Raw genomic sequence first — 27258 nt, 5'->3', positions numbered from 1 at the left:
TAGAAAAACTGGATTTAATGTTCAAATTTACATAAAGCACTTAACAAGAACACCATAGAATATATATGCTTAGAGACCATCTTTGAATGCTTTCAGTAGTAGGTCGGCTGCCAGCCCAGGAGAAAAGACACCACTAAGAACTTTTTCTTCTAAAAGTGGAATTTTATCCTTGACTGCCAAGTGACTCCGGAAATGTTCCAACATATTTTCTTGGATGAGATTCCACATCCACACTTTCTGCTGTTTCCGTCGTTTGGCAATCAACTCACCACTCATGAGCACGAGGTCACGAAATTCCGTCATTTTATCCCACATATCTGAGATGCCTTCTCCAGTTTTGGCAGAGATACGCATTACCTGTTGGATTCAGAAGAATTTTTAAAGGAATGTAATTACTGGGCTTGAGGGTTCAATCACTGCATCAGTTAGATTTCATGGAAATTAGGACATGTGGAAGGCAAACTTGCTTCAATACACTCATCTAATGAAGCTCTAAGCAGTTTAATGCTGTTCACTCTTTTTCAAAAAAATCTGAAAAATTAGATTCTACCAACTGTAAACAGCCCCTCAGATCCCATGGTGTTTGGGATAAATGGGGCTTGTCCAACTGTTTGCTTAACAACTGAGAATCATTTTAAATGAGCCCTTTAGATAAAAAGTACAGTGTTGCTAACTTACTTAAATGCAGGGTTAATTAAATATTCTGGTAGATATACACCGATAGCTACTCTTTTGCAGTTTAAATATTCCAGAAAGGAGGTATTTCTACTACTTTTTGCATTTGCTTTCCAGACTACAAATTCATTTTGCCAGAATATTCCAGGCATCCAACACGACCTTTTAAATGAAATTGGTAAAATATATATATATTATATATACATATACAATCTAATAAATACAGCTCCTTGACATTAATATTTTCTTTAATTGTCAGGCACTGTCATCCCTGAGACAGATTTCTGATAACCTACTTAAATCACTAATACCAAGCAGTTCTGGGTCACATTTATCAAGTTGAACAAATAGATATCTAGGTGCATCAGTTCCTGTTAAACAGTGACGAACTAAACATAAACCAATGAAAAGCAAAAAACCCATGTACCACCTATACGAATATGTTAAAAATAATATGTTCCAGCAACAAAAGGAATCAAAAGTCAAAGAAAAACAGAATTTCGGTGGAGATGTATTTGTTTACATAACCAATAAGAGATGAAAACCTACAGGGTTAAATATCTTGCCTGAAATGAGAGTGATTTCAGTATTAGCAGCTCTCTCTCCTGCATTAACTCTTCAGTCATTGATTTTCAAATTACTATGACTAAGACACTCGTCAGATCTAGAAACAGAAATTACAAAATAATGGCTGAGCCTCAGGCAGCCCAGCTGATTTAAACTGAATTCAGCAGTCCATTTCAACCAGTGCACAGCAACCTCCTTTATATATACATATATATATAAATAGTGAATGCATGTGTATGTTTGTGTAAATATATATACGTGCATAAAATTAGTACTGAATCTGTTCCTTAATAATTTACTATACCTTTTAGTAAATGGAATGCTGCATTAGTACCAATAGCCCTCAAGATGGGAATCCCAAAAGGGGAGACATTGCATACACAAGTAGGTGAAGTTCTTGCCTGCAAGAACATCTTTTCTTATGTGAGAAATTAAAAAGAAAGCAAAGGAATAAAGGAAACAAGTGAAAAAACATCGATAATACCACACTTTTAAGAGTTAGACTCGGGGAGAAATAGCTTATCAAACTTTTTAAGATATGCATAATTTACAGAAAGAAAGGCAAGTTAGTACCACTACTCATGTTAGTAACAGCTCTGCCAGTGCTGAGATTGTACCTCAGGACAGAAGTTGTGGGCTTTGCACAGTGTTTTCACGTGACACACACTGAGACTAGAGGTGAAATGGAAACAGCAGCAATTTCTAGCACAGTATAAAATAAGCAAAACAACTGATTTTTTTTTTTTTTTTAAACAAAACAGCCTAGGGAGACTAATGCAGATAGATGAGACAACAACAATCCTGACTTGTTCAGCACTTCTTCTTAAAAAAGAAAAGTATACAAACCTTTGGTCTCCAAACCTTTGATCGCTTGCGAAGTAGCTTCATAGCACTAACATATTCAGCTTGTATTCTCCGTGCAGGCACAACTAAATCACCATCAGCTTTATTTATAGCAACTAGATCTGCCATCTCAATTATACCTCGTTTGATACCCTAAATGGAAAATAGAGATAAATCATGAATACCCAGAATGACTGCGACACACTGATTTATCACAGAAAGCAGGCCAGAAAAGCCTCATTAGTTTTTGGTGGCATCTGCTGAGTGTGAGTGTGAGCGAGTGAGTGAGAGTGTGTGAGTGTGAGCGAGTGATGCAAGAGTAGTACCAGTGGCCTCCTTCATCAATAGTTATTACTCTACTTTGACACAGGGACATTGAATGTGAATATTGCAGTTTACATGAGAACCTATTTTACGTATAGAGATTTAAGTGAAACATGACCAAGTTTGCAAAACTGACAAGATTTTTTTTTTCCAGAAATCAAAGAAAAAAAGGCATAACTAGCACATAAAGCCAGAGAGAATCAAAACCTTACATCCTAATATTTCCAAAATCTGGAAAAATTCAGATCCCAACTGTGTAATAAATTGATAAGGCTCTGAAAAGATTTCAATGGTAGCACAGCAATTTATAAAATGTTACTGATACAGATTTACCACACAGACAGATATTACATCTTCAATTTAAATTGTTCTTTTTGGTCCTAGCTAGTATTTTAATAACAGAAACTAAAAAGTACCTGTAATTCATCTCCACCTGCAGGTGGTAGCAGCAATATAAACATATCAACCATATCAGCCACAGCAAATTCTGACTGTCCCACACCTGAAAAATTAAATTAATAATTCATGGCAGACTTTCATGTTAATGACATTTGTTATGAGACGTCCCAGTATAGCACCACGTTTCTGAGGTGAACAAAAGCCATTAACATAAACAAAGACAACATGAAACACAGTATATTTACAAGCTGTACAGGACTAAAAAATAGGTATCAACCAAAGACCACATACAAAAGAAACAAAGCAAAAACAAAGATGAAAGAAGATAGAAAGTATGTAATTGGTGGCATGCCTTACGTAGGTATCAGAGCAGGACAATTAGAAGAAAACCCTAAACACCTACCTACAGTTTCCACAAGAACAACATCATAGCCTCCTCCTTCACACAGCAGGATAGCTTCATTTGTGGTCCTTGTCACACCTCCTAATGTCCCTCTGGTTGGAGATGGTCTGATGTATGCATTCATGTCTCTTGACAACTCAGTCATCCGTGTTTTATCACCCAACAAAGAACCTTAAACATTTAATATTAAGTTATTTCAAAAGGGCAAATCAGCCAGATTTCTCTTTCAATAAGTGTGAGAAAAGTTAGATCTCTTGGAAGAAAAAGGTCAAATAAAAACATCCCAATAACAGTTGCCAAAGACTTTGTTTAGGACTAGCAAGTTACTGGCTGGAAGTGAGAGTGACAGACGTTAGCCACACAACTTTGAACAACGTCAAACTGAAAAAATCCATGGCCTGTGCCACTAAATCCAAGCTGATATACGTGTCTGGATTGCAGCGTCCTCTAAATAGAATTAAATTAGCATGTGCTTCCTGCCCAGGGATCAGCCTTATTACCGTTGAAATTTGTGCAGAAATGAATGCTCTTCCGCTCCTTAACGCACAGACAAAGAAATGTATTTATCTTGAGAGAGAAAGTAGGGGCTATCTAAAGTTTCAGCCAAAAAGGACCAGAGTAAAACAACATGCAAACTTTGGAAATAAATAAACCTAACAAAATTTAGACATAGAACCTTAATTCCTAATTTCACATCACATGAGAAAAAAGGGAAGAGTAGTACAACATTCATTTTTATCATTTTGCTTTTACAGGCCCCAAATTTTTCTTCCACTACTTGCTCCCAAGGAGAAACTCCTATAGTTGACAAGGTATTAGCAGTCTGACTCAAACTTTGAGTCATACTCACCACCACTTGTACTAGAGGAAGGGTCTACAGCCAACACTGACACTTTGTGTCCTCTTTCTGTAAGCATTTTCCCAAAGCATTCTATAAAAGTTGATTTCCCAGCACCGGGAGGACCAGACAACCCTGAATAAACACATTAGGAAAATGGGAAGAAACATCTTGTTAGTCAAATAAATAATACATCACACGAACACAGTCAACATTAAGAAGTTGACAACAATCCGTACTTCATACTTTGGCAAATAAAAGGGCATACCAGAACTGATACCTTCAACTGAGCAGTTGTATTTGACTTGAAATACAGTACATTGGTTCACCCAAGACAGCGGTGCTCGCTTCACCACCACTCATCCCATCCATTCCAACATACATTTTGTTTACCCAATTTTATTCCCTCCTCTCAAAAGAAATTAATCTATAATGGCTTATACTTAAAAACTTTTAAAGTGTAGTATCTCAAACCTGTATTTTTCAGATTTACTGTTTGTACAAGACACGCTTTAAAAGCAAAAACTTTTACCTTGAAGAGCTGTTATTTCAAAAGTCAGGCAATTTACATATGATTCAAAGCATCCAAACTAAGATTAGCCTGTTGACCTGCACCAAATAGTTCTCATTCCCATACCTATGTTTTCTTCTTGCTACCTTTATACATGCATATGAAGGATAGCAGTTGGGCATGACATGCCTTCATAGTCCATCTCTTTGCCAGTGAAAAATATTTTATGATTTCCAAGAGAACCAGGTTCAACTCTCCTCAGCTGAATAGCAGGCTGCTTTAAAGTAAGGTCACAAAACAGGAAGGTACATATTTTTCCTTTTGTGGATTGATGAAGGGATTCAGGAAGCACTCAGAAAAACACATACTTCACAAAAAGAACGGTCTGCTTGGTTACATCCTTCCCTATCTGAGGGCAGGTAATAGGTTGGAACAATCATGCAAATAGCCAAACGTTTCAGCTCGTAACAGTTACACAAAAAAACAAAAAACTCCCAAAACACTCAACAAGCAACAATTATTTTTAAGAGTTTTTCAAGAGCATTTTCCAGCTCAAGACATCATTCTACTGGACAACAGAAGTGACCTGGATTTGCTACAAACCACAAGAAATCAGTGATGCAAGACTACAGACCATAATGCTTAAAGAGCAATAGTGATAATGAGAAGTGATCATTATAATTACATCAAAGTAACTACTGGACAGACATAAAAGGACTGACCCACTCTAAAGGCAAGCGGCTTTCCTTGATTTAATTTTTCTTGTTCCCTGTGGTAGGATAATACCTTCTGAAGAAGCACCTGGGCTACTTTCTTTTTCCTGTGGTGAGTTGATTCTACAAGGGTAATGGCTTCTGCTAAACAGGCTCGATGACCTTGTATTAGTCCACTGTATATTTTGTCCACAAATCCTTGCTCTCTGTCAGAAAGTCCCTCTATTGGCTGGTCAACGGTAGCTTGATGACACAGCTCTCTCCTCAAGCCCTTTAACGAAAACATCCATTTTGTACAGTACAGGTGCACTGGCCTAAGAGATCCAGTGCACAGAAAATGTGATCTGGAACTGAAGTGAAAGCTCTTGAAGCAAGCGCTGCTAGAAAAATAACAGTGAGGGAATCTCAGCAGTAAAGAGGGGATCTTCATTTTGTTTGGAATTAAAAGTAGCAGAGGTTATCAGTTCACTTCTGTTTGCAGACACCCTAAGCAGAAATAAAAAGACGTTACCTCACCCAAATTACTCAAAACACTTGTAAGCATTCAAGGGAAAAGCATGTACAGAGACAATCATTGTTTTTTTTCATCCATACCTACTGTTTTAAACACAAAATATGGTTCTCTCTTTCCATGGAAAAAACAGAAGAGAAAGAAGCTAGAGAATTTTCAATAGCATAGCATCATTTTGCTATCGTAGTTAAGAACTAAAGCTATTATTTTTAAGAGTACAAACAGATAAATAAAAAGTACTTTCACATGAGACAGCCACCAAGAGCATACATACTACCCTAACGTCTGGGGACAAACAAAACAAACCAACCCTTGTGTTCACTGAATTTGCCCTGTATTCTTCTACTTTTATGTCTGCAGGGATTTTTTTAATTTTTATTCAGGAATCGTTATTCTTTTATACCTCACTTCCAGGAAAAAAAGCAGTCAGGACACACGAACATTTATAAACAAACTCAGCGAGGTGAGACCTACGGGAGGACAGGCGGCACCACCACGCTCCCTGGCCTTGCTTTGACCGACCTCAGCACCAGCTAAAAGGCCAAGACCAATTCAAGCTTCACGTACACAAATACCCTCATCGATAGAGCTTTCCTGCGACTAAAAACGGGAGGGAGTTTCCTCACAAAGGCAGCAGTTACAGCCGCTTTAGGGTACAGGAGAGGCCCCAAATTTTAAATACTATTTTCTCCCCGGCCCCGCCCCCCGCGACGCAACGGCCCCGGGGGGCGCGCGCCGTCCAGCCAATCAGCGGGCGGGGAGGGGGCCCGGGCCGCGCCCCGCCCCTCGGCCCCGGGCGCTGCGGGGGGTCTCCCGCGCGCCAGCACCGCGGGAGCGCGCCGCGCCCCCCCATCGCCCCGGCAGCCCGCGCCTCCCATTGCCATGGGGACGGGCCCGCTCCCCGGGTGCCCCATCACCTACCGCGTCCTGCCCCGCCTCCCCCGCCCTGCCCCGCCGCAGGGAAGTGACGCCACGCGTCGAGCCGGAACCCGTAGGGCAGCGCCCCTCCTCCCCCCCGACGCGGGCCTCCCCTCTGTGCCGGGCGCCCCAGCGACGGGCTTGCGCAGGCGCCACCGGGGGCGCTGCAGGCCGCCGTGGCTGGGGCGGGGGGAGACCGGAGCGCGCCAGGCCGTTACGACCGCTACGTGGCGTCGCGGTCGCTGCCCGCCCTGCCTGTAACGGAAAGCGTTGCCGTTGCAGCCGGTAGCCCGCAGGCTCAGAGCGGAAAAGGCTCCACCAGTGCTCCCTAAGCAGGCGCTTCCTCATCAGAGGTGACAGAAATGCTTTCCTGGTCCCCAAAATTGATCCTAATCTCTGAGCAGCTTGGTGATAAGATCCCAGAAGCCAAGTCATGAACCTGGTCAGAGCAGAAATAAACTCTCTAATGCAAGGTTAAAGAAATACAATATCCACAGTGGCAACCAAATCTCGTCAAGTTCTCCCCTTGAAAAGCCCAAGTTTAATGTCTGTTCCTTTCATGAGTATACCAACTTGGATCTTGAAAGAATAGTTTCTTTGCCCTGGCCCTAGCTGGAAGGCTGTTGCAAAACTCCACTTCTCTTCTGGTATGAAACCTTAAAAGTTCCAGACTAAATTTATGCATGATCTTTTAATATTCACTGATTTTGTGCAAGACTCCAGTTAAATATCAGGGAGGGAGAAAAAAAAAATGCTTAAACACCCAAAGGCATTTTTTAAATCAAGTTCCTTTTCAGTCTTCATTTTGCCAAGTTAAACAAGCCTAACTTTTTTTTATTTCTCTAGTCATCTCACCAACCCCTCTTTGCACCTGTTCTACTTAAAATACATAGCATATTTTGTGCATGTATTTAAAAATACATGTATCTGAGCTCTTACCAGTGCCTTACAACGATACTAACACTTTTGAGGATTCCATTAGACTTGTTTAATTAATCTTACATATCAGATTGGCAATGCAACTGATGAACCATACAGAATAGCAGAAGCTGTTTTCTTGACTGCTGAATACATACTTTGATACCATGCCTATGACTCTGGCCCATGAGATTATCATATAGAAAGAGCTGAATAATCCACACTTCTCTTCAGAGCTGACAAGACTTACAGTTTTGTGTCCCCATCACTATGTGAGGAAACCATAGAAGAGACGAGAATTCCCATTTCAAAATAGCCTTGTGTAGTCTCTTTAGTCAGAAACTATCATCTCTTCCTTAAACAAGTTTCCTAAGGGTCTCTATTTCAAGTGCAATGCTTAAATCTAGAGAGCCCATCTCTACTATTATTTTAAAAACAACAACAACGAAGTCATTCTGCTATGCTTTCATCACAGATCACTCATCCTGCATTTTATTCCACTTTGTGTGCTTTCATCTTGAATAATTTTATTGTTGACCTTATTGCAAGGACTAGGTGAACAGGGATGCAAAATTGTAGGTCCTGCCAGGTCTGAAGGGGAAAGTGGATTGTTCAGTTCTTTCTGTATGATAATCTTGTGGGCCAGGATCATAGGAATAATATTAAAGCATGCATTCAGCAGTTAAGAGCACAGCTTCTGCTATTCAATGTGGTGCACCAGTTGTACTGCCAATTTGATATGACCATGAACAAGTGCATCCACGTTTTAGAGTACTCTTCCTACAGGAACTGCCCAAGACCTTGCGCATTGCTGAGGTTAAACTAAGAAATCCTAGTTGTTCAGAAAGTCCCCTCTTTTTCCCCTTCCCCTCAACTCCATTCTTACACAGAGTAAGTATACTTTTCTCCAGTCAAATGCTATAATCCCTGCATGTCAGTTTGACGAAAACACTTGCTACTGCACTGTCAATTATATACACCCATTTTTGCAACATTCTGGAATAGAGATTTTGCAGGTTCCCTACAACTGTGTTTTTCTAGCATCTCTGATTTTGTATTACTCTATTCAAAACAGGCAACATGTTCCTTCAAGCTTGGACCATATCTAGATTCTCCTTAATCTACATTCCTTGTTGTGTATACACTATATTCATTTCTCCCCTATTGTCTTTTTATGTATGTGATCAAAACTCGTATTTCCTGGTCTTTATTAGGCACAACCCAATGATTTTTAGCCATTCTCACTATTTTTTTCTTTTTTTTTTTTTCCTTTTCTTTCTGACCTTCAACATATGGAGTTCTTCTGGCTAATGTACTCCTTTTTCCAGTCACTATTAATTCACTTAATGTTGCAGATGAGGTATTCAGGACGTATTTCAGTAGCCCTCCACACCACTTTAGCCTCATGCTTGCTTCTCTTTCCTCTTTTTTTTGGTATTCACATTTAAGTCATCATGTTTTTCTATTCTCTCTGCTTATTTTCTCCAGTAGTGTCAGAAAAATAAAAATACTCATCTATAATATGCTATAGTTATTCCACCACAGTCTGAACTTGTCCAGGATTTAAGGAAAACTCATTTAAACTCAACCTCCTTGCTGCAAATCCACCCCAAATGTTACAGAAAAGTGTACCACTGGTTACTCATAAGTGGTAGTCTCCCTTCAGAGCCAAAACTAAATCAAACATCTTATAAAGTGTTATAAAAGTGTGCCATAGGGTAAGGGTATGGGGAGGCGCAAATCTTTGGACAAAGTGTGTAACTGAATCCTGATCATTATAAAATAATAGAAAAAGAGCCTACTGTAACTCCTCACAACAGAAACAGTATTACCATTAGCATCTTTGCCAGATTCCACCATGCAAATTTACATTCCGTCTAACTAGCTTCCCCTTGCAGTTTTAGTTGGCTATATGAGCTCTTACTTTCTCTGGCAGCATTTTGATTTCCACTGAGGATTTTCACCTCCTCTTCAAGAAGTCCTGAAGTGATCTGCGTACACATTATTATCACTATAATATTTATTTTGTTCAGAGACGTATCAATGAGCAATGTGCTGTAAGGGCAAGTATGAAACTAAAAATCTCAAGCTCAAAATGTCTGTGACCTCAATGGAAATATTAAGAGGAGGTTACAACAGAGAGCACAAATAATTGGTAAAATTAAATGAACAGCTTCAGCTTGAAACTCATCACCCTTTTTTCCTGAAAAAATATAGATGTCCTTTTACTATAGCTTGGAACTATCTGTTGGTCCCTCCCTCTGTATATTAAAAAGGTCTGGCATGGCTACAGTAACTACTGGTTATGGTTACAGAATTATAAAATTCATATCACTTACATTTACATCACTTACATGATCATTTCTTAGAGATTAGAGGTTTTATTTCATCACTTTATTCTCCCCCTGCTGCCCTCTTCACCTGTGAGGATGGGAAGGGTATATAAGAAGGCTCTGTGCTAGGCTCCCAAATTCCTTCCTCTCCTGTGCAATACTTCTAAACAAACTTCTCATTCAGGAATGCAAACTTAGTGACAATTCCTATGCTAACTAGTCATATTGCACTTGCGGTGTAGCATTTGGACTTCTTCATTCTCATTCTCTCTCTCTCATTCTCTCTCTGTTTCCAACATTTCTCCATTCTGCCTCTAGTAGTCTGTTTACTGGCAAATGCATATTTTTGGCTAGTATAACTGCCAAAAACTAGTGGCAGTAGTAGTGGGACTAGTGGTTTTATTGCTATTGTAAGCAGTTCAAGAAAAAAAAAATCCTTAAGCAACATTAGAAGTTTTGGCTGACACAACATAGATCCAAGCTCAGTATCCAGACTATCTAGGTACATCTTGTGAACACCGTATGCCTATCTCCCAGCTCCTAGGAACCAGCGTCACAGCACTTCCCCTTTTGTGTCTATCCATTGCCTCCCAATGCACAGGAGAAATGAGAATCTCTTCAATTGCAACCTACAACAGCTGACCAGAGCAATAAATAAGTATCAGTTTGTGGTGCAGGTTAAATCCTACCTGAATATCAGGTTTAGCCAAGTTACAGAGTACTACAATCCCTGCTACAGTACAAACTGAAACTGCAGTGGCGATTGAACGACCACCTCTTCTTTATTTCAAGGGACAACCCTCAATTCATTTCACTTGTCACAGAAGCATGGAGAAGACTGAAGCGATCTAACCTTCTCAGAGAAGCACTGAGCAATGTAACTGATAATGAAAGCCTTATTTTCAGTAAAGAACACTAGCCTTCTAATAAGGACAGTTTTTAGCACTTTAAACAAAAAATTCCTTCTGCATCATCTTAAAGATTAATTGGACAACTGAAATAAAAACAATAGAAAGTATACTCACATCTGAAAGCTTGCCTGTTTAAACATCTCATGAACTCAGGCCTCAGGTTTTGCATTCATGACTCAGGCAAGGAAACAGCATAATGAAGAAAATCTCTCCAAAGATTCAGTAACAGCCATATAAACGTTTGCTATGTAGAGGCATTCGGATGTTTTACTGTAAAGGCCTAGACATAGTGGCAAGTCAGCTCCTCCAGCTAGGTCTGGAGACAAAAGTCTTAACAAAGCTTTCCAGATTCAGCAACCTACAAACAGAGGACGACTCCAACACTTCAGCAGATTCACTGTATCCATGCTGGCGAGGAGCTGTAAGGTTGTCCGGGCTGCTAGAGTTGCCTGGTGAACCTGGAAAAAAATTTGCTTTCTGAACATTGGCTGAGACCTACAAGAGAGTATCTGAGGAAAGAAGAGAGAAAAACTCATCTTAAACAACTATGGTTTATATTTGTGTAGCATTTTCATAAACAAGGGTGCTGATGTTTCTTTACAAAACTTTATAGAAGTGACTTCAACATGTACTTTTCGGTATCAACTGAGATATCATTGCACAGTAGTAGGAAACAGTACTGACAATTACTGGAAAATTTTCCACCATTTATGTAGAAGTTTTTCAATTGTTTGTAATGAACTGCCTGATGTAAAGTGACATACAAATGGAACCAATTAAAAAAAATTTTGATCTTCTAAAAGCAAGTATATTTTCCACAAATGTTCACATTTTAGTAAAATAAAAATAACATGACTATACAGGGCAAAAGAAAAAAAAAATCATTCATATAGACTACTGGTTGTGAAAGCAAATTAAATAATGTTCTCCAAGACTGAATCGTTGTTAAAACTGTAAGCCTGGGAGGGCAAGATCTTCACTTCCAGTAAAATATTAATTTATCTTTCAATTAGGAAAGTGCTTAAAAACTTGGCTTAACGGGTATGTTTTTCCCCCATGACCACTGCTGACTCAAACTATCGAAATATTTCTTACATAGTTCATTATTGCAGAGCTGAAAAGGAAACCATCAATTGCCTCCTCGATTATTTTCGAAACAGCAATGAAACCATAGCAAGTGTATTGGTAAACATAAAAAGTACAGTACAACCTGACAATTTTAACTTTGACAACTTATCCTCATTCCCAGCTACTTTTTGTCTAAGGAAAGGATTGGTTACGATTTCTAAGTTCCTTAGGAGCTGACAGAGGCAAAGGTATGACTCTTTCAAGTGACTAAATACCATCTCCCTTCCCTGCCAGGTGTACTAAAAATCTATTAGACTGCTATGAAACTAGCACAATCTTATACACCAAGAAGTTAATACCTTAGGTCACAAACTGCAGAGTAGATTGGGCAAAGAATTAATGATGAATTACTTCAAATGTGTAACTCAGTTTACAGTTGTAGATAATTTGAACATTAGGAATAAAGATGCAATCTTTAATCTATTAAAGTGGCTTCCCCTGCATCTCCAACAGCATCGATGCACAGAGGTCTTTGTTTCAACACCCCTCTGCTGAAGAGTTCACAAGCAGGTGAAAAAGACAATTGGTGGAAATGAGATAGTGGTTACAAGTGTCCATAGGAACGTAACAATTGCAACAAAACATATCAAGAAACATTTTCAGGTGCAGGATGACATTTAAGGTCAAGCTGGAGAGGAAGACCAAGCCCATGATAAGTCTGATAATCAGGATTCAAGGCTGAAATATAGGAAAACCTAAATATTTTCAATTCAGGCCAAACCCCTAGTAAAAACTGAGACACGTGGGTTTCCCACAGCCCATCTAAGCATCTTAAACATGCAACTATCATTTAATCACACAGGAATCTTCTGTCTCTCTCATAAGTGTGTCTGTGTCTGTGTATTGTATTTACAAGCTTACTCTCCCACACACTCACAAAAGCAAGTCTTCAGTCTACTCATATGGCCAAATATTTAGTGACTTAAATGTCCCAGTTTCCAAGCAGTTGTAGCAGAGAGGGAAAATGACAATGGAAAGATTCTGCTAAGATTCAATCTTGTAAGATCAACCCATCTAAAAAGGTTGTTATACAACTGAGGCCAACTAACTTAGCAAGGCTAGACTAACTGAGAAAGGACAGAAAAGTTTTAGAAAAGCATTTACGATCATATTGCGTATTGTTTCTCTATACCACAAAATAAATGATTTTTTTATACTAGTACACCTGCATTTAAAAAGCGTACACTAATGCTACAAAAATAATATGCCAGAGAATTAAAATTACAGAAAATCTTTAAAATAAGACAACTAAGCAAAAAAACCCCCAACAAATAAACTCCAAAGCAAAAGAAGTTACAACCGTAAGTGATGCTGCTGCATGGGGAAAATTAGGCTATAGAATATAAAAAAAGCAGTGAAATATTTGTTTCTAGCACCAGCTAATAGGGGTCTAAAAGGACACTGGAAATCTTTCTGCTGGAAGATGGCATTTTTACCTAATCACTTGCCAAACTAGGTCCATGTTTAGAAAGCTGTATTTTCCACTAGTATCCCCATTCTGATATTCCATTATATTTTGTTATCCAAAGTAAAGATGTTTCACCAGCACCTTTTTTCCTCAGTGGCAGCAAAGGATTAGTTTGTTCTCTGAAAAGCAGTGTTTCTAATCTACATCTTTAGCATATGGAAATAAAATTGAGGAATAATTTGCGTGCATCTTGCCTTCAAGTCCACTACTCCTTTTGGCCAGGAGGGGAAGCTAGTGCTATGTATTTTTGTCATGCAGCTTAGACATATTCTGAACCCAGTGGCATTTATGATTACATCATCACAATCGTAAATCCAACCTGTTCAGGCACAGCAGAGTTTTAACAACTTAAGGTACTTAAACACATTCAAAGTTTATTCAGAGTGCATTCAGTAGGATTCAGAATGTAGAACATTAAAATCACACCTCTACCAGCATTTCTATCTCAGTTTTATTTTAGAGAGCTACTCACGTAAGGCCAGCAGCAAGGGGCTGTAACCCTATTTAGGAATCCTTTACAGTGAGTTTCTGACTTTCTAGCAGAATTTTGCTGTTGGCCGTCTCTATGGTCTCTGCATTAAGTCAGAGATCTCCGTACAATATACAGTATTGTGTGGGAATGTCATCTTATTTCCTATAAAAGCAGAAACAAAACACAAAACCTAATTTTAACCAGTAATTCTGTTTCTGTGTCAGGACACTTATTCAGAACATCGGTGTAGGGAACAAATTGAAAACTTCATATGAAAGATAGAAAGAGTTGCCTTATAGTATAAATCAGTGTTCAAAAGCTTTGTGTTTTATTGTTGAGACTGGCAAAGAGAAAACTGCAACATGCACCTCAGATGACTCAAGATCAGCTGTATATGATAATATTCTTCATCCTCTTTCAACCAAATTCAACTGCACTTATTTGATGTTTTGCAATTTTAGTAAAGAAGGAGACAGACTGACCCATTGAGATTCCTTTTTTGATTAAATAGCCTATTTCAGCTTAGCATTAAACAGAAACGGCTGTTTATTTGATTATAGCTAATCTATTAGCCATGTTAGATTGCGTTTCTCTCAGGGCTGTGGAAAGAAACATCAGCAGTCAAACATCAAAAGCTGTATCCAATTCCTTCCAAATTTTCTGGTTTTGTATCTACCTGTCCCTAGTTTGGCCTAGTCTCTGAGGCTTTTTGCCATTTTGGAAGAGGCCAGCAGCTATTCAAACTTTCAGGAGTGCTCCATCCCTCAATTCTCTGCCCAACCACAGGCGGACTCTCACATTCAAATCTTTAAATGGGCAAAACATTCAAGGACGAATGCAAGAATACCCACAGAGAAGGCTGTGTTACATATATACATACCATTCCTTGTTCTCTGCTTATTCCAGGAGAACAGATTCCTAGCACTATTTTCTTGTTATGCAATAAGACTGATACTAGAATATGATAAAAAGATGTTGAGTACTTCAATTAGGATGACAGTCACCAATAGCAGATGCCCAAAAGAGGCCTTACATACAAAATAGATCTTATAAATGCCCTAAAAGAAGATCATTTGAAGACTGTCAAAATGAAGGAAGAAGCAAGAACTGATAGTGTTGTAGTAAAAATATTCCAGGCCTCCTTTGTTGAAGGGTCTCGTCCCCACCAGCACCCCTTTTTGCTGACCTTTTGTACCTACTTTTTCTAAAAGACTAAGTGGAGGCTAAAAGAAGTAGAACAGCAGATGTACTTAGGGAATGAGAAGAAGTTTCTTGAAGGGTAAGGGAAGGGATCTTGGTTTTGTCTTTAAATAAGCTTTCATATTTTACACTGAACACTGGACTATAAAGGTTCTTTTGCTAAAGCACTACAGTCCGAGCCCTTCAGATCAGAGCTCTCAAGTCTTAACCCACATCTTTCAGAATGACATTCCATTTCTTCTATGCTACTACCCAACTGGAGGGAAAGTAAGCAGTTATTCAAATTAAAATATTAACTTTTTGTCAAACCCTCATTTTATTTTAGCTAGTGTTCTGGAAAACAGCATTTCATGGGTTAAATGCTTACAATCTATCCATCTAACTGTGCAAAGCATAAAAATTCTGATGTCATCTCCTTAGAGTGGATCCATTCTCATAACCAAGCCTCTGACAAGAATAAAAATTACATCAACAATCTGTTTTAATGACACTGTTTTTATCATTTCCCATTAGAAAAGTAGCATTTCTCCAAAGTCATTAGTGCCCTGCCATTAGGGCTGTCACCCCTTCTCCCTTCTTGCTGCTGGAAGAGTGAAGAATCTCAGCAGATTCCTGTTTGGAATATTGATAAACCTCAGGAAGAGCTCTTCTCCAGATGGCCTCATATGAGGTACTCCTATTCCACTCGTTCCAAAGGAAGGTTAAATGCTATTAGGAGAACACACACCCCTGTAGAAAGTGGGGTTTGTCACTAGGACAGCTGTGCAAATCACAAAAACTTTAACACAGTTTCACTTCAGCTACATAGGAGTATGGAACAAGGAGGAGAGGGAGAAAAAAAATCCCTGCTTGTTTTATATCAAATTAGTATGTCCCAACAGGCATGAAAATATGCATCAGGGACAACAGAATCACTTCCTCAACATCACCATGTCTGACAGCATTCAGTTCTTGAATGTTCAGACCAGGCCCTAAGCATTCAACCACAGACTAGGGCAGGAAAGAACCCAAGAAAGGACACCTGGGCTATTCCTGAAAGGTGTTTTTCTAGCCTGTCATTGACAATCTCCAGTGACCATGTCTTCAAAACTTATCTGAGTAACTAGTTCCAGTGTTTTACCATCTTCACTGTTAGGAAGGCTTTTCCCCTAATATTAAACTAAACTTTATTCTCTACAATTTAAGCACAGTGTTTCTTATCCTATTCCCCATAAAGCAGAGAGCAGTTATTGAACGCTTCCTCCTCAGAGTAACTTGCTATGCTTGTTTTAAGACACCCATACTCTCTTAGCTGTCATCTTTGAGGAAACACTTTAAGTGGGGAGAGGCCTAGATTTCTTCACACGTCACATTTTCTGTATTTCTTACCATTCCAGTGATTCCTCTGGACATTTTATAAATCATCTCTGCTTCTGATATATGATGCCAAACTAGACACCGTATTCAAGGCAAACTCTTCCCAACATTTGGCAGAACAAGGGAGTGCCTTGGGGGCTACGTATGCCACCTGTAATGCCGTCTTCCCTCTCACTTCTACGTTTGTTGTGGATGTGCGAATACAAGTCAACTAGGTCAATTACAACTACTGAGGAAGCTGTTTCCTACCTAGTTCCTGTATTCACACAGTTGTTCATTCTCGCTTCAGTGTAAGACCTTGCATTTGTCGCTATTAAATAGCAATCTACTTTTTTCAGGTCCAAAGTTGCCTGTCTCAGTACCTCAAGGGCTTTAAAAGCCAATGTAAGAAGAAGGAAAGCTGGCCTTCTTGGTGCTCCCCTTTTTTTGGTCTTTGCTACTATGAAAAAAGGCTCTTCTCCCTTCTCTCCCCTCCCCCTCCAAGTACTTGCCACCTTCTTTCAACAAACATCAGAATTTGCCCACTGTTTTTCCTAGAAATTTGTGTGGCAACTGATGTTTTATCATCTTTATATCAGAGAAGCTAGAGAAACCTGCAAAAACTGATTGGCCAAAGCCCTTATTCCACAGGACAGAAATAAACCAGTAAACCACCTAAAACTAACAAGGCAGATCATAAAGATACTTACATGTTTTAAACAGATAAATCTTGTTTAGTTTTGTTAACATGGTATTAAAAACCAAGACAGGTGGTTGAAGAAGTTCCTGAACTGCAAAATACAAAATCCCAAACTCTTCAGTTAAGAGCAGAGACAAACCCCACTGACCAGAGTTTTTTCAAAGAAAGCTAAGCAAGTATAGCCCTGATCTGATATTCTTCACCAAGCAGAACAGAACTATATTTGGAGAAAAAAATAAAATAATCAAACCTGCTTTATATGTCACAAATCCATGAAGGACAAAATCCATTCCTCTGACCTTTCCAGCTCTTTTTAAATCATATTTATTTATAGTTATGTTTTAGAACAAAACTTTTCATAAATAGCAATATCATAAGCACAGTGAGCTCTGATAGGCAGTTTCTTCACTTGATTCTCTCACCGCGCACGCAAACACTCCTAGATTATTTAATGACTACAGTGTCTCAGAAGCCCAGACAACAGGGCTGCATGTATTTTAGTGAAGGTTATTTTTGCAAAGTTTATGGTTGGCCTTTCTGGAAGGCAACTACAAGTGCAGACCTAATGCTTGTTATCTAACCACACGCTTTTGTAATTCATACCTTCTAATTTGCAAAGACCACATTTTAAAGTTTGACCTATAAAAGAAAATTATTACTTTTTGTTCTTAGTGATGTATGAAAAAGGCGAAAGTACATGCATTTTCTAATGAACTGAGAAGTGAAAAAAAAAAAAAGTGTTTTGCCTCCCTTCCTCACGTTAGTGTAGCTGTTGAAGGTTTTTTACTTTTTTTTTTAAACAAACAATGACTCTCAGATGTTTATTGGAAAAATATTTCAACCCTTATTTGAAATTGAACAACAAATATTTACCAAAAAAACTGTTTCTTTCAAGAGCTTTCGTTTAAAAAGATATCATAGAAACTGAGTCAAAAAAGACAAGAACAACGAAAAATGTTTCATCCAGGGGAAATAACTTTGCCGATTTGCTTGCTTAATCTTTTTGCGAAGACTAGTCTGGACATTCCCTTATCAATTTCCAGGGGATACGCAAGTTTATATTTTGGCCCAGTGAGAAGCGTATGAATTCTAGAGTTAGACCAACTTTTTCCCCCTCATTTCTTATTCTCAGAATACCACTGCTCATTCATCAAGATTCCCAGAAAACTAAGATGGAACCCTGCTCTATTTCTAGTAAAGTGACATTCACAAAAGGCAAGTGCAAGGTATAACATTTCATTAAAAAAAAAAAATAATAATAATAATAACAACAACATGCGACTACAGAACAAAATCATTTGGCTAGTCGGTCATCCTACTAAAATGGTTTGGAAACCACAGGTTGGAAATCCTGTTGCAAAGTGTGATTCTGAGACGTACTAAAAAAAGTGCTATAAGAAAGAAATGAAGTAAGTATTCTCCTTTACTCAACCCTCCACTCAGTAGCTTTGCAGTACTGGTGAGGCCTCTATTAGACTATAATGTTCAGTTTTGAGCACCTTACTGAGAGGGATGTAAACAAACTGGAGCCCAGAGGAAAACTTCATCAAAAGTACATTTGGAAGTAAAGAAAAAAAAAGAATTAAAGTAATGAGGCTTTAGACAAGAGAACAAAAAGTGCAGGGGAAGGGGAGGGAACATACCTTTCTTCATAAGCATAAGATTATAAAGAAGACTGATTTGCTGTATCACCAGTCAAAAGTAGGCTAAGGAGGAATCAGTTTCCTTTGTAGAAAGGTAAATTTACACTAAGTAGTAGAAGAAACTTTCTAACTACGAAGATGATTAAGAACTGGAGCAGGATACACAGGGTGACTGCAAAATATCTTACATTCGAATTTTATCTAACCTGGTCTAAGTCTGCTATACTCAGTCCTTTGTCTTGACCATATACCACATGAAAGAGACTGCATGATGCGGCCAACCCATCACCTGACTGGGATTTATTACACTTCTGCATATGCATTACATGAATGAGGCTCAAATACACTTCACACATAGCATTCTGGAAAGAATTGCTCTTAGGCACCAAATAGTCCTGTTTTCCATCTGCAGTCTCTTCCTTGACTGAATCTGAAAAGCACACTCACAAAAAGAGTGACTAGCAGAGGGCTGCCACTGCTCCTAACAATTCACCAGCTCCCCCCTTGCTGCTCTTTCTTCTTACTCCTGCATTAATGTTCCTCAGACCCAGACGGGAAAGCTGAAGGGCAAAGGGTTGTACATAGCCAGCAGCATGCCACCTCTCATGCAACAGGGGCAGATGGGAAGTCCCCACAAAAACTACTTACCTCCTGCAGCTCTTGAAGGGCTTCTCAGGAAAGCAAGCAGAGGCTGGCCACTGAGGTGTGCTGGAAAGCCAAAGTCTGAACACCCTTTTTCTTGGAGGTGAAGCAAATGACCTAGAGAGTTTCTGAGCTCCTTTCCTGCACTTCACTTCCAAAGAAGTTCATTTCATTCTCCCTTCTCTCATAACCCTCACGCTTTTATACCCACCCTTTTTAGAGGCAGAAACTCATACTTTCTCTGAAGAACACAGCACCTGTTCTGCTGTGAGATCCCCCCTTGTTGCTGGATCAGCTTTCATCAGAAAGCAACCACATGTAGCATGTCCATCCAGATTTTCTCCTTTCCTCCTGTAAACCCCACTGAAGCAGAATTTGTGTAGCAGATGGGGAATGGTGGGGGGAGAGGAAAGGAGGCAGATACCTGTGCATTTTTATCAGGACTAAAATCTCTCTCCTCTTTTCCCATAGCCTTTAAGGCAGAAAAACAAAACAAACAAACAAAAAACCACTTAAACACATTTGACTAGACAAAAAAAAAGATAGTATGCCAAGTTCATTTCATATCATTAACATTGTGTATTTCCAAATCATTGCACCATGTAAAATATTACTTCCAACCTAGCCTTGACTTGATTATGCACACCATGCATGTTTCATACTGTCAGACAGCAGTCTCTCAACTTTAGTTTCTTAATGCTTAGTCCATTATCACTTTGAGAGGCACTACAGCATATCTAAAGAGCACAAGGACCTCTAGTGCAAAAGAACTCCAGCACTGCATGAAGAACTGGCTATGCCAATTCATAGTTAATTTACTGGTATTACAAAGGTGGGACTGAGTTCCATTTTCAGGTACAATCATTCCAAGTATGCTACCATTTTGATATTCAGGGAAAACATATCTACATCTCGCGAGAAAAATAAGAAAATACAAAGACTTAAAATAATAAAACCCCCTTAAAATAGAGTCTTATAGATTTTGCCTTCCATAAGCAAAGTAATTTAAAATGAAACTCCAATTGCAAAATTTTTATTTTAGTAATGAACTGACAATTCCAGGTTAAGCATGTCAGACTTGCAGTCTGGAAGCTATACTCCAGGAGAAAAAAAAAATCTCTACAACCAATAAACAGAATACTTTCTTTTTTTTTTTTTTGCTAACTGTTTTTCCAGATATATTCTAAATACCTTCTCAGAGTACCTCATGTAACTTGTGCTCTACTTTTATTAACCAGACTTCTACCATGCTCTCAAAACCTCCCTCAGAACTGAGAGGTAGAAAGCCTTTTGGAAAGAGAGAACAGCCTACAAGGAATGAGAGGTAGGAACATCACAACGAGTGTTCTGGTTCTGCATTTGAAAAAAAACACAGAACGTAATCCATAGATTATATGCATGAAAATACGGTAATTTAAGAGTGCACGATTATTGTCTACACCTAAAGAGGTTATTGTCCGTCTATTGTTCCATTTTAAGGACTTCTTGAGGAAAAGAAGCTAGCTTTTACAGATGTACTAACCAGTACTTAAAAATACCTTGTACTCTATCTCTTTATGTCAGCTGTGTCTTTAAAATGAGAACGCAAGGTCAAATATAGCCCAAGTATGCTACCCCTTCATTTTTTACTACTTATGATTTGTCAGCAAAAACTTCAGACGATCAGAGAAACCTCAGCCTTGCTTCTAGTGCTGCAGGTGCAGCCTGGTTCATGTGTAAATACTAACCTTTACATGTGCAGGCTTCCACCCACAATTGTTTGTACATAAAGTATTTGTGTCTCAGATCAATTTAAAAAAAGACCACAAGACTACAAGGGAACATCTGGTATCTGCGCATTCATCCAGCATGTGGCAGCCAGTTACAACCATGTTTTCCAAACTTGAGTGGCATTAAAAGGTTACCATATGGAGATGACTAACAGTGTTATTTAGATTAGGTTTTCAGCTACACTCAGTTCCCTACAAGGACCATTTCCTGTTTATGTGACAGGCATGTCACATTTTTCAGACACGCTAGACACAGTTGTAGAAATAATGAATTTTGTCTGGGCTTCTTGTATACGACACCTGTGTGAGGTCATAGGGACTTCCAATGCAACAAATTGTAGTAATATTGTACAAAATGCACAAGGTGACCAGAGCACGCAAAAAAAACAATGGAAAGGCCACAAACTGCATATGCTTTCATCCACTAGACTACTGAAAAAAACAGAGCAAAAGCACCCAACAACTCTGAAACAACACTGAATAAATAACAGAGAATGCATACAAGAAGATCACTCAAACCACGTTCAGGCTACCCTTTCCCCTCTGCCCAACTTAACAGAGTCTAGCACTAAACTAGAATGCTTCAGACTGGGAACCAGTTCAGGTTCCTAGTTTAGGACTGCTTCATACAGCCACATAGTCATATCCCAGTCACCCACCCGCAGCCGCTGGTGCAGAAAGGAGCGGTCCCTGTACTTTCTTGAGTGACTGGAGGAAAAGGTGGCTGCGAACACGTTCCCCAGCACTTCCGCAGCCAGACGCTCTTCTGGGACTTGCCTGCCACTGGCCAAGCCCCCCGGACTAGCTCAGTTGCACGGCTGCAGCTCATCTCACTCCTCTCCTATGGAGAGGAAGAGAAGGGAGAGAGACAGGAGTTAAGAACAGCTTTCTGTTCTCTTCATCTCCCTGACCAGCTTTACACACCATAAAAGCAACATCATACCCATGTCCAATTCAAGAGGATGGTGGTCAGAGACCACTGTACTAAATCCATCTCTGACAAAAGGCCAGGAAATCAAATCTTGCTGCATAGCCCTAACCTGGTGGACTTCGACAATTTCTGAAAGTGAAGAAATACACCTTGAAGGTTGGGGGAGGAAGGGGGAGAGGGGAGAAAGATGTCTTTGTCTGTATATGCATCTCCTGCAGAAAGACACATGCACACACTTCAGCATATTTTTACAGCCCAGGCTATAAAAAATTCACCAAGTTGAAAGACCCCTCCCTTGCCACTATACACTTACCTTTTTTGCTTCTGTTGATTACTCACAATATAAGTTACTCTGAGACTTGTAAAGCCCTAATAAATCCCATGAGTGAGCACATGCGGCCATTTGGTGCAAGTACACTCTACAGGATAAGGCTTCTCATACTCTGAGGTAGGAGCCTCATGTAATTGTTTAAATTGCCACACGTGCCTACATCAACATTTGGATCAGCTTTTCTAGAAAACATTCTGAAGATGACCAATTTCTTGGAATTTTAGTGGTCATTATACCAATAGCATATTTTAATATTTTGATTAAAAAATGCATATACATGCTTTTTTTTCTTTCTTTTTTTTTTTTTTTTAAATGTGAGCCCATCAAATTCAAACTAAGCCCTATTGCTGTATCTGCTCAAGTTTGTTCTTGCGGAAATCGCTGGAGCATTGATTGCAGTAACACATGATTCCTGAAAGTCCAAGACCAATACAATAAGTCAAAAGACAGACCTGGCCACAGTGCCCAGAATATATTTTGAATTAGCACCAAATCAGCCATTACCAGTAGGGGTACAAAGAAACCCCATAACAAATCAAGGCCTACCCCATGAAAGAGTATTTACAAAGCTTTTCTCCCGGCACAAGATAAAAATCCATCTCCTGGAACCAGAAGTCTTCAGAGCACCCAGATCAAGGTAATTTCTTTCTGCATTGCTGTAGAACATGGCATGGACCAAATCCAATAGACACAAGGATCAAGCTGCATTTGAGCTGTTTGTATTGTTTGTTTGTATTCAAACCATTGCCTGAGTCATGTTCAAAAAGAAGCCATGCTTGGAGCCATTTTTCAAACAGTGTTGTTGCCAGCCCTAAGGTCTATGGTGATTTCGACTAGCAGAGACTGGTCCACAAGTCTGAAAAAATATCTGATGGGAGAGCAGCCATCTTTTGGTTTCCACATAATATATATCTGAAAGCGTACAGGATTACTGATCCCAAAAGTATCAGCAGAAGGCAGAAGCAAGGGGCTCTCAGAGATGAGACAAACTGCTTTCCTGCCAAGAACCAAGTGCTCCAAGAAAATAAAAAGTCTTATTGCAGCATCACACACATCAGGTCTCATTCTTTTGCTTGTACTAAAGTAGACTCAGGAAACTAAAGAAAAAAAAACACACACAAGAATTCCAAAGTAATCGTATAAAAGCAAGGGAAGTAGAAGTTAGAGGCACCATTTTTCTTTGCATAAAAGAATGCATCTACATTTTACAGGATACTGGAAAAGAAAGAAGGTGTAATAGGAAAACTGGAATATTCTTCACAAAGGCAGACTGAGCTGTTCCCTCCAATTCTAAGTAATGCGTCCACTAAATCAAGCTCTTTGAGCAAGGAAAGCCTGTCTGACAAGTGCAGAGTGCCTGTTGTAATACGATTACACATCTTAACATTTACTACAACACAGAGCTGTAAGTGTCAGGTTTTCAGCAGTGCTATGTGAGATCCTAAGGCCTGTCTACAGTCTGAAGCACATGAAGGAGCTTGTTTCTTCTTCCAAACTTTATCTTGCTGGCTTCACAGCTGCCTCCTCTGAATTTTCCGGATTTAAAGCCTCAGATGAGCTGACACGATCATGAAGAGAAAATAGAGATTTTTAAACTCAAACCTTAGCAGCAGTATGAAAAGGGGGATCAGGAACCAATTCTTAAGAGAAAACTAGGAAACTGTGTCCATTAGAATAAAAATTCTTACTTTTCAAAAACACGACTGAATCATCTTCTAGACTTTTGGACTGGTTGTGAAGTTCTGGGTTGTGTTTGACCTTATTTTTGACAGCACTGGCTGCACAGGACAAGTTCCCTCCACAGAGTTTGCCATGCCATTCTTTTCCCTAAAGCAGTTACCAGACCCGAGTAAAAACTATGCCCATCTTTTCCATTCACTGCAATAGAACTGCTCAGGATTGCAGCCACACTAAGCTCAGGGTATGCTTATACTGTAAACGCAGTAACAACTCTAGTAAGATTATAGTGGATTTGTATGGATCAGGAGGCTGTCTCTTCTTTACAACTGCTTCTTGAAAACCAGTTCACCATATACCCTGTTAGACTTAGCTGCTGCAGCTGAAGAGAGCATCATCTCCCTCAGCTGGGATGAATGAAATGGGAGCCACCTTGTCAGCCACCTCCACTAAATTCAGCAGAGGTGGGAAACTGGAGGCCTCTGCCTCAGCAGCTCACAGCACGTTAATGTACACGGACAAACTGGCGGCAGTTAGCAGCAACACGCCAACGTGTGACCTGCAACGCCTCAGGAACAGGACCGGTGCCCGGCGCGGATGGCGGCCCCTGGGAAGAGCAGCCGCTTCAGCCAGGCAGCGCGTATCAGCAGCCCTGTGAATCAGAGCTCAGTTAGCTCAGCCGCACCGGCCCAGGCTGCAGTCACACAGCCAGGTGCCAGCTACACACCTTCATTTGTCCTGCACAGGTTTCCTCTCTGAGTATCAGTCACCAAGGCTGCTGGAGAGTACAGTAGCTTCATTCCCCCTCCCCCCCCCCCAAATATATATATATATATATATATATATATATCGAACAACTCATTTATTCTGGAATCCATTTAGAGAGAAAGACGGTAAGAACAAGAGCAAAGCTGCTTTGCAAAGCTGAAGGCAGTAGTCGGGGAACATGACCACTAAACTCAAACACAGTCCGAGCACCTTGGCTGACAACTGCTGTTGTTTCAGTCAGGTGCAAACCAAGCGACGTACCACCATAGAGAGCAGGGAGGGGGAAATCTTAAAACTTTGAAAGTCTTTAAAACCGCAATCCTAAGCAAAAGTGAAATCCAGTAGTATGGATCTGTCTCACTTCACCTTCCTCCTCCAAAAAGCATTGCATTTGAGAAAGCGGGGGGGGGGGGGGGGGGGGGGGAGGGGAACAGTGCCTGTGAAACATGCATATCTTTACAGGTGGCTTCCAGTGCCTACAGCAATCCAAAGCTCTTCACCTGCCTCTGGCAAGCATACTTTAGAGTTTTGTTGTCTGACTGAAACATGCACCCTACAGCAGGTACGAGAAAAGAGTCTGACAAAAAACTTTTTGGAAAAAGCTAGGAAAAATAAGGAAAATCATAAAAAAAAAAAAGATTCAGAGGAAGTTGGGGCTTAGAGAAATAAAGAAAAGATAGTGGCCTCTAGAAGGATAACATGCCAAGAGGGTTTCTCTTGGTTGAGCTGTTTAAATCCAAGGGCAGAAAGGGAGAGACTAAAATAAGGGCTATTTTCACTCCTCTCCCTCACAAAATTATAAATATATTTGGAGAAAATGAACTGTGAGATGATGCATATGAAAAATATATTGCTCTACCATGACTGGTGATGGTAGAGCTATGTTGTATGTTTAGGCACACATCCAGAAAAAGGTGACTGCCAGTTCACCCACAGCTATGAATCATGAATCTCATGAGCAGAGTAAGGGGCTACAATGTACTGAATGAAGGAACCAAAAGCAGTTAATAAATGCAGTTTAATCTCATCCAAGCACAGCTAACTTCTAAAGTGTTGATCAAGTGTGGCAAGACAAAGGAAAAAAAAACAGGGAGAGGAGTACACCAAGAAGGGGCCACATAAGTTTCAGACATCTCTGCACTTATTTATTGTTTTAAAACAATAGCCACAGAGCTGTAATCTTTGAGGCTAGAAAGACAACTGCAGTTCTGAAAACAGCAGGAGCAAGAGAAGTGATTTAGTAAGAGAATGGCTTTGTCCAACTAGCTAGCAATGCCAGGTTAGTGAGTGCTAGAAGATCAGGTCCATGATTCTCTGATATAGGATGTGTTTAACCATGAATTACTTCTCTCCATCCCTTCCTAAAACCACACAAGCAACCACGACTACCGCTCTTGGTTTTCATCGAGTCTTTTAAAGGCTTCATCAGGGATTTTTATATGGTTAAAAAGTCATCCCCGCCTCGGGAGAATTATTTTATTTCCAGCGCTTAAAAGCTGAAGCACAAATTCTGAAATTCAACTCCATAAAATATTTGTCTCAGCATCCCATACTGTTCACTGCTCTTCCTCAGTTCTTTTTCAAAAAGTTATCCATACCTTATTTTTTTTTCTTAATGGGAACCCCTCTAGGCTTTTCACCCTGCAGTAGTCTCTTCTGCATTTGACTGTGCAGTTCAGATTAGACCCAGGAAACCATGGGAAAATACAATGAAAAAGCCCACAGGGACTCACCTGGTACAGAGTTGATAATTCGGGCCCCCTCCAAGTTTCTAGCTCTCGTCTTCCTGTGTTTTATGAGAGGCCAGAAAGAAACTTCTGATTCTGTCTTGTCCTATGCCCTTTCCAGTTTTCTGACTCCAACTATCCAGAACAAGGCAGATCAGCAAGCAAATTTCTCCAAGCCTCTCCAGAAATCTTCATGAAAGCCTCAGCTAGGAGTTTTCTCCTCCAGTGTAACTTCTGTCCTACCTCTTCTTTTTCTGGCTATTAGTCCCAGGTGCTACTCCAATCCACTCTGCTCATCTAATAAGGTCCAGCTGGGATATTCTGTGCCATCACAGGAAGGTACACCTTTTTACGCATACCTAATGTTCCCTGGCCACAAACAAAAAGCTGGATAACAGAGAAAGAGAATATTATGTACACTGCATTGCAACAGTATCAACAACATAGAAAAACATGCAACAGAAGAGAACTTACAAAGACTGGGATCCCACAGAAAGTACTACCAGTAAAAGTTTTTGACACATTGAAAAACTAGTATTTTCTGATTTTAATCCCAGTTCAGGAAAAACAGAGAGGAATTACAGTAATATATTTAGAGACAGG

At 39.7% G+C, this 27258-nt stretch overlaps 1 protein-coding gene across 8 annotated transcripts; it reads right to left on the bottom strand.

The window, feature by feature from the left end:
* MMAA (metabolism of cobalamin associated A) lies at positions 1-26956 on the bottom strand. 8 transcript variants are annotated; one of them, XR_010884375.1, is made up of 10 exons: positions 26662-26956; positions 10979-11373; positions 5283-5759; positions 4062-4184; positions 3212-3382; positions 2826-2911; positions 2089-2238; positions 1547-1655; positions 1242-1339; positions 279-357 (listed from the first exon to the last, which is right to left on the bottom strand). XR_010884375.1 is itself a non-coding variant. In XM_067297788.1 (9 exons), the coding sequence occupies exons 3-9, from the start codon at positions 5701-5703 to the stop codon at positions 305-307; spliced, it is 1113 nt and encodes a 370-aa protein (XP_067153889.1). In that variant the 5' UTR covers positions 5704-5759; positions 10979-11373; positions 26662-26953; the 3' UTR covers positions 228-304. The 8 variants fall into 8 exon arrangements, 6 of the variants coding, with proteins under 6 accessions (XP_013807146.1, XP_013807147.1, XP_013807148.1 ...); XR_010884376.1 differs by having other exon boundaries at positions 1547-1660; positions 26662-26953; XM_067297788.1 differs by lacking the exon at positions 1242-1339 and having other exon boundaries at positions 228-357; positions 26662-26953.
* Between the last annotated feature and the right edge of the window lie 302 nt (positions 26957-27258).

The sequence above is a fragment of the Apteryx mantelli genome, chromosome 5 (assembly GCF_036417845.1).
Source record: "Apteryx mantelli isolate bAptMan1 chromosome 5, bAptMan1.hap1, whole genome shotgun sequence".
Taxonomy (NCBI): Eukaryota; Metazoa; Chordata; class Aves; order Apterygiformes; family Apterygidae; genus Apteryx; species Apteryx mantelli.
Note: the sequence above shows the minus strand (reverse complement) of the source record. Positions and strands in the feature narration are given on the sequence as shown.

Bases quoted from the DNA above. Each gene is read 5' to 3' on its own strand.
- MMAA (XM_013951692.2), bottom strand. From the start codon at position 5,703: ATGAAGATCCCCTCTTTACTGCTGAGATTCCCTCACTGTTATTTTTCT. The intron at 2,912-3,211 runs GTAGGTGTTTAG...TTAATTTTTCAG, and splicing joins TGTTCTTGTGGAAACTGTAG to GTGTGGGACAGTCAGAATTT. The intron at 2,239-2,825 runs GTACTTTTTAGT...TTTTCCATTTAG, and splicing joins CAGGTGGAGATGAATTACAG to GGTATCAAACGAGGTATAAT.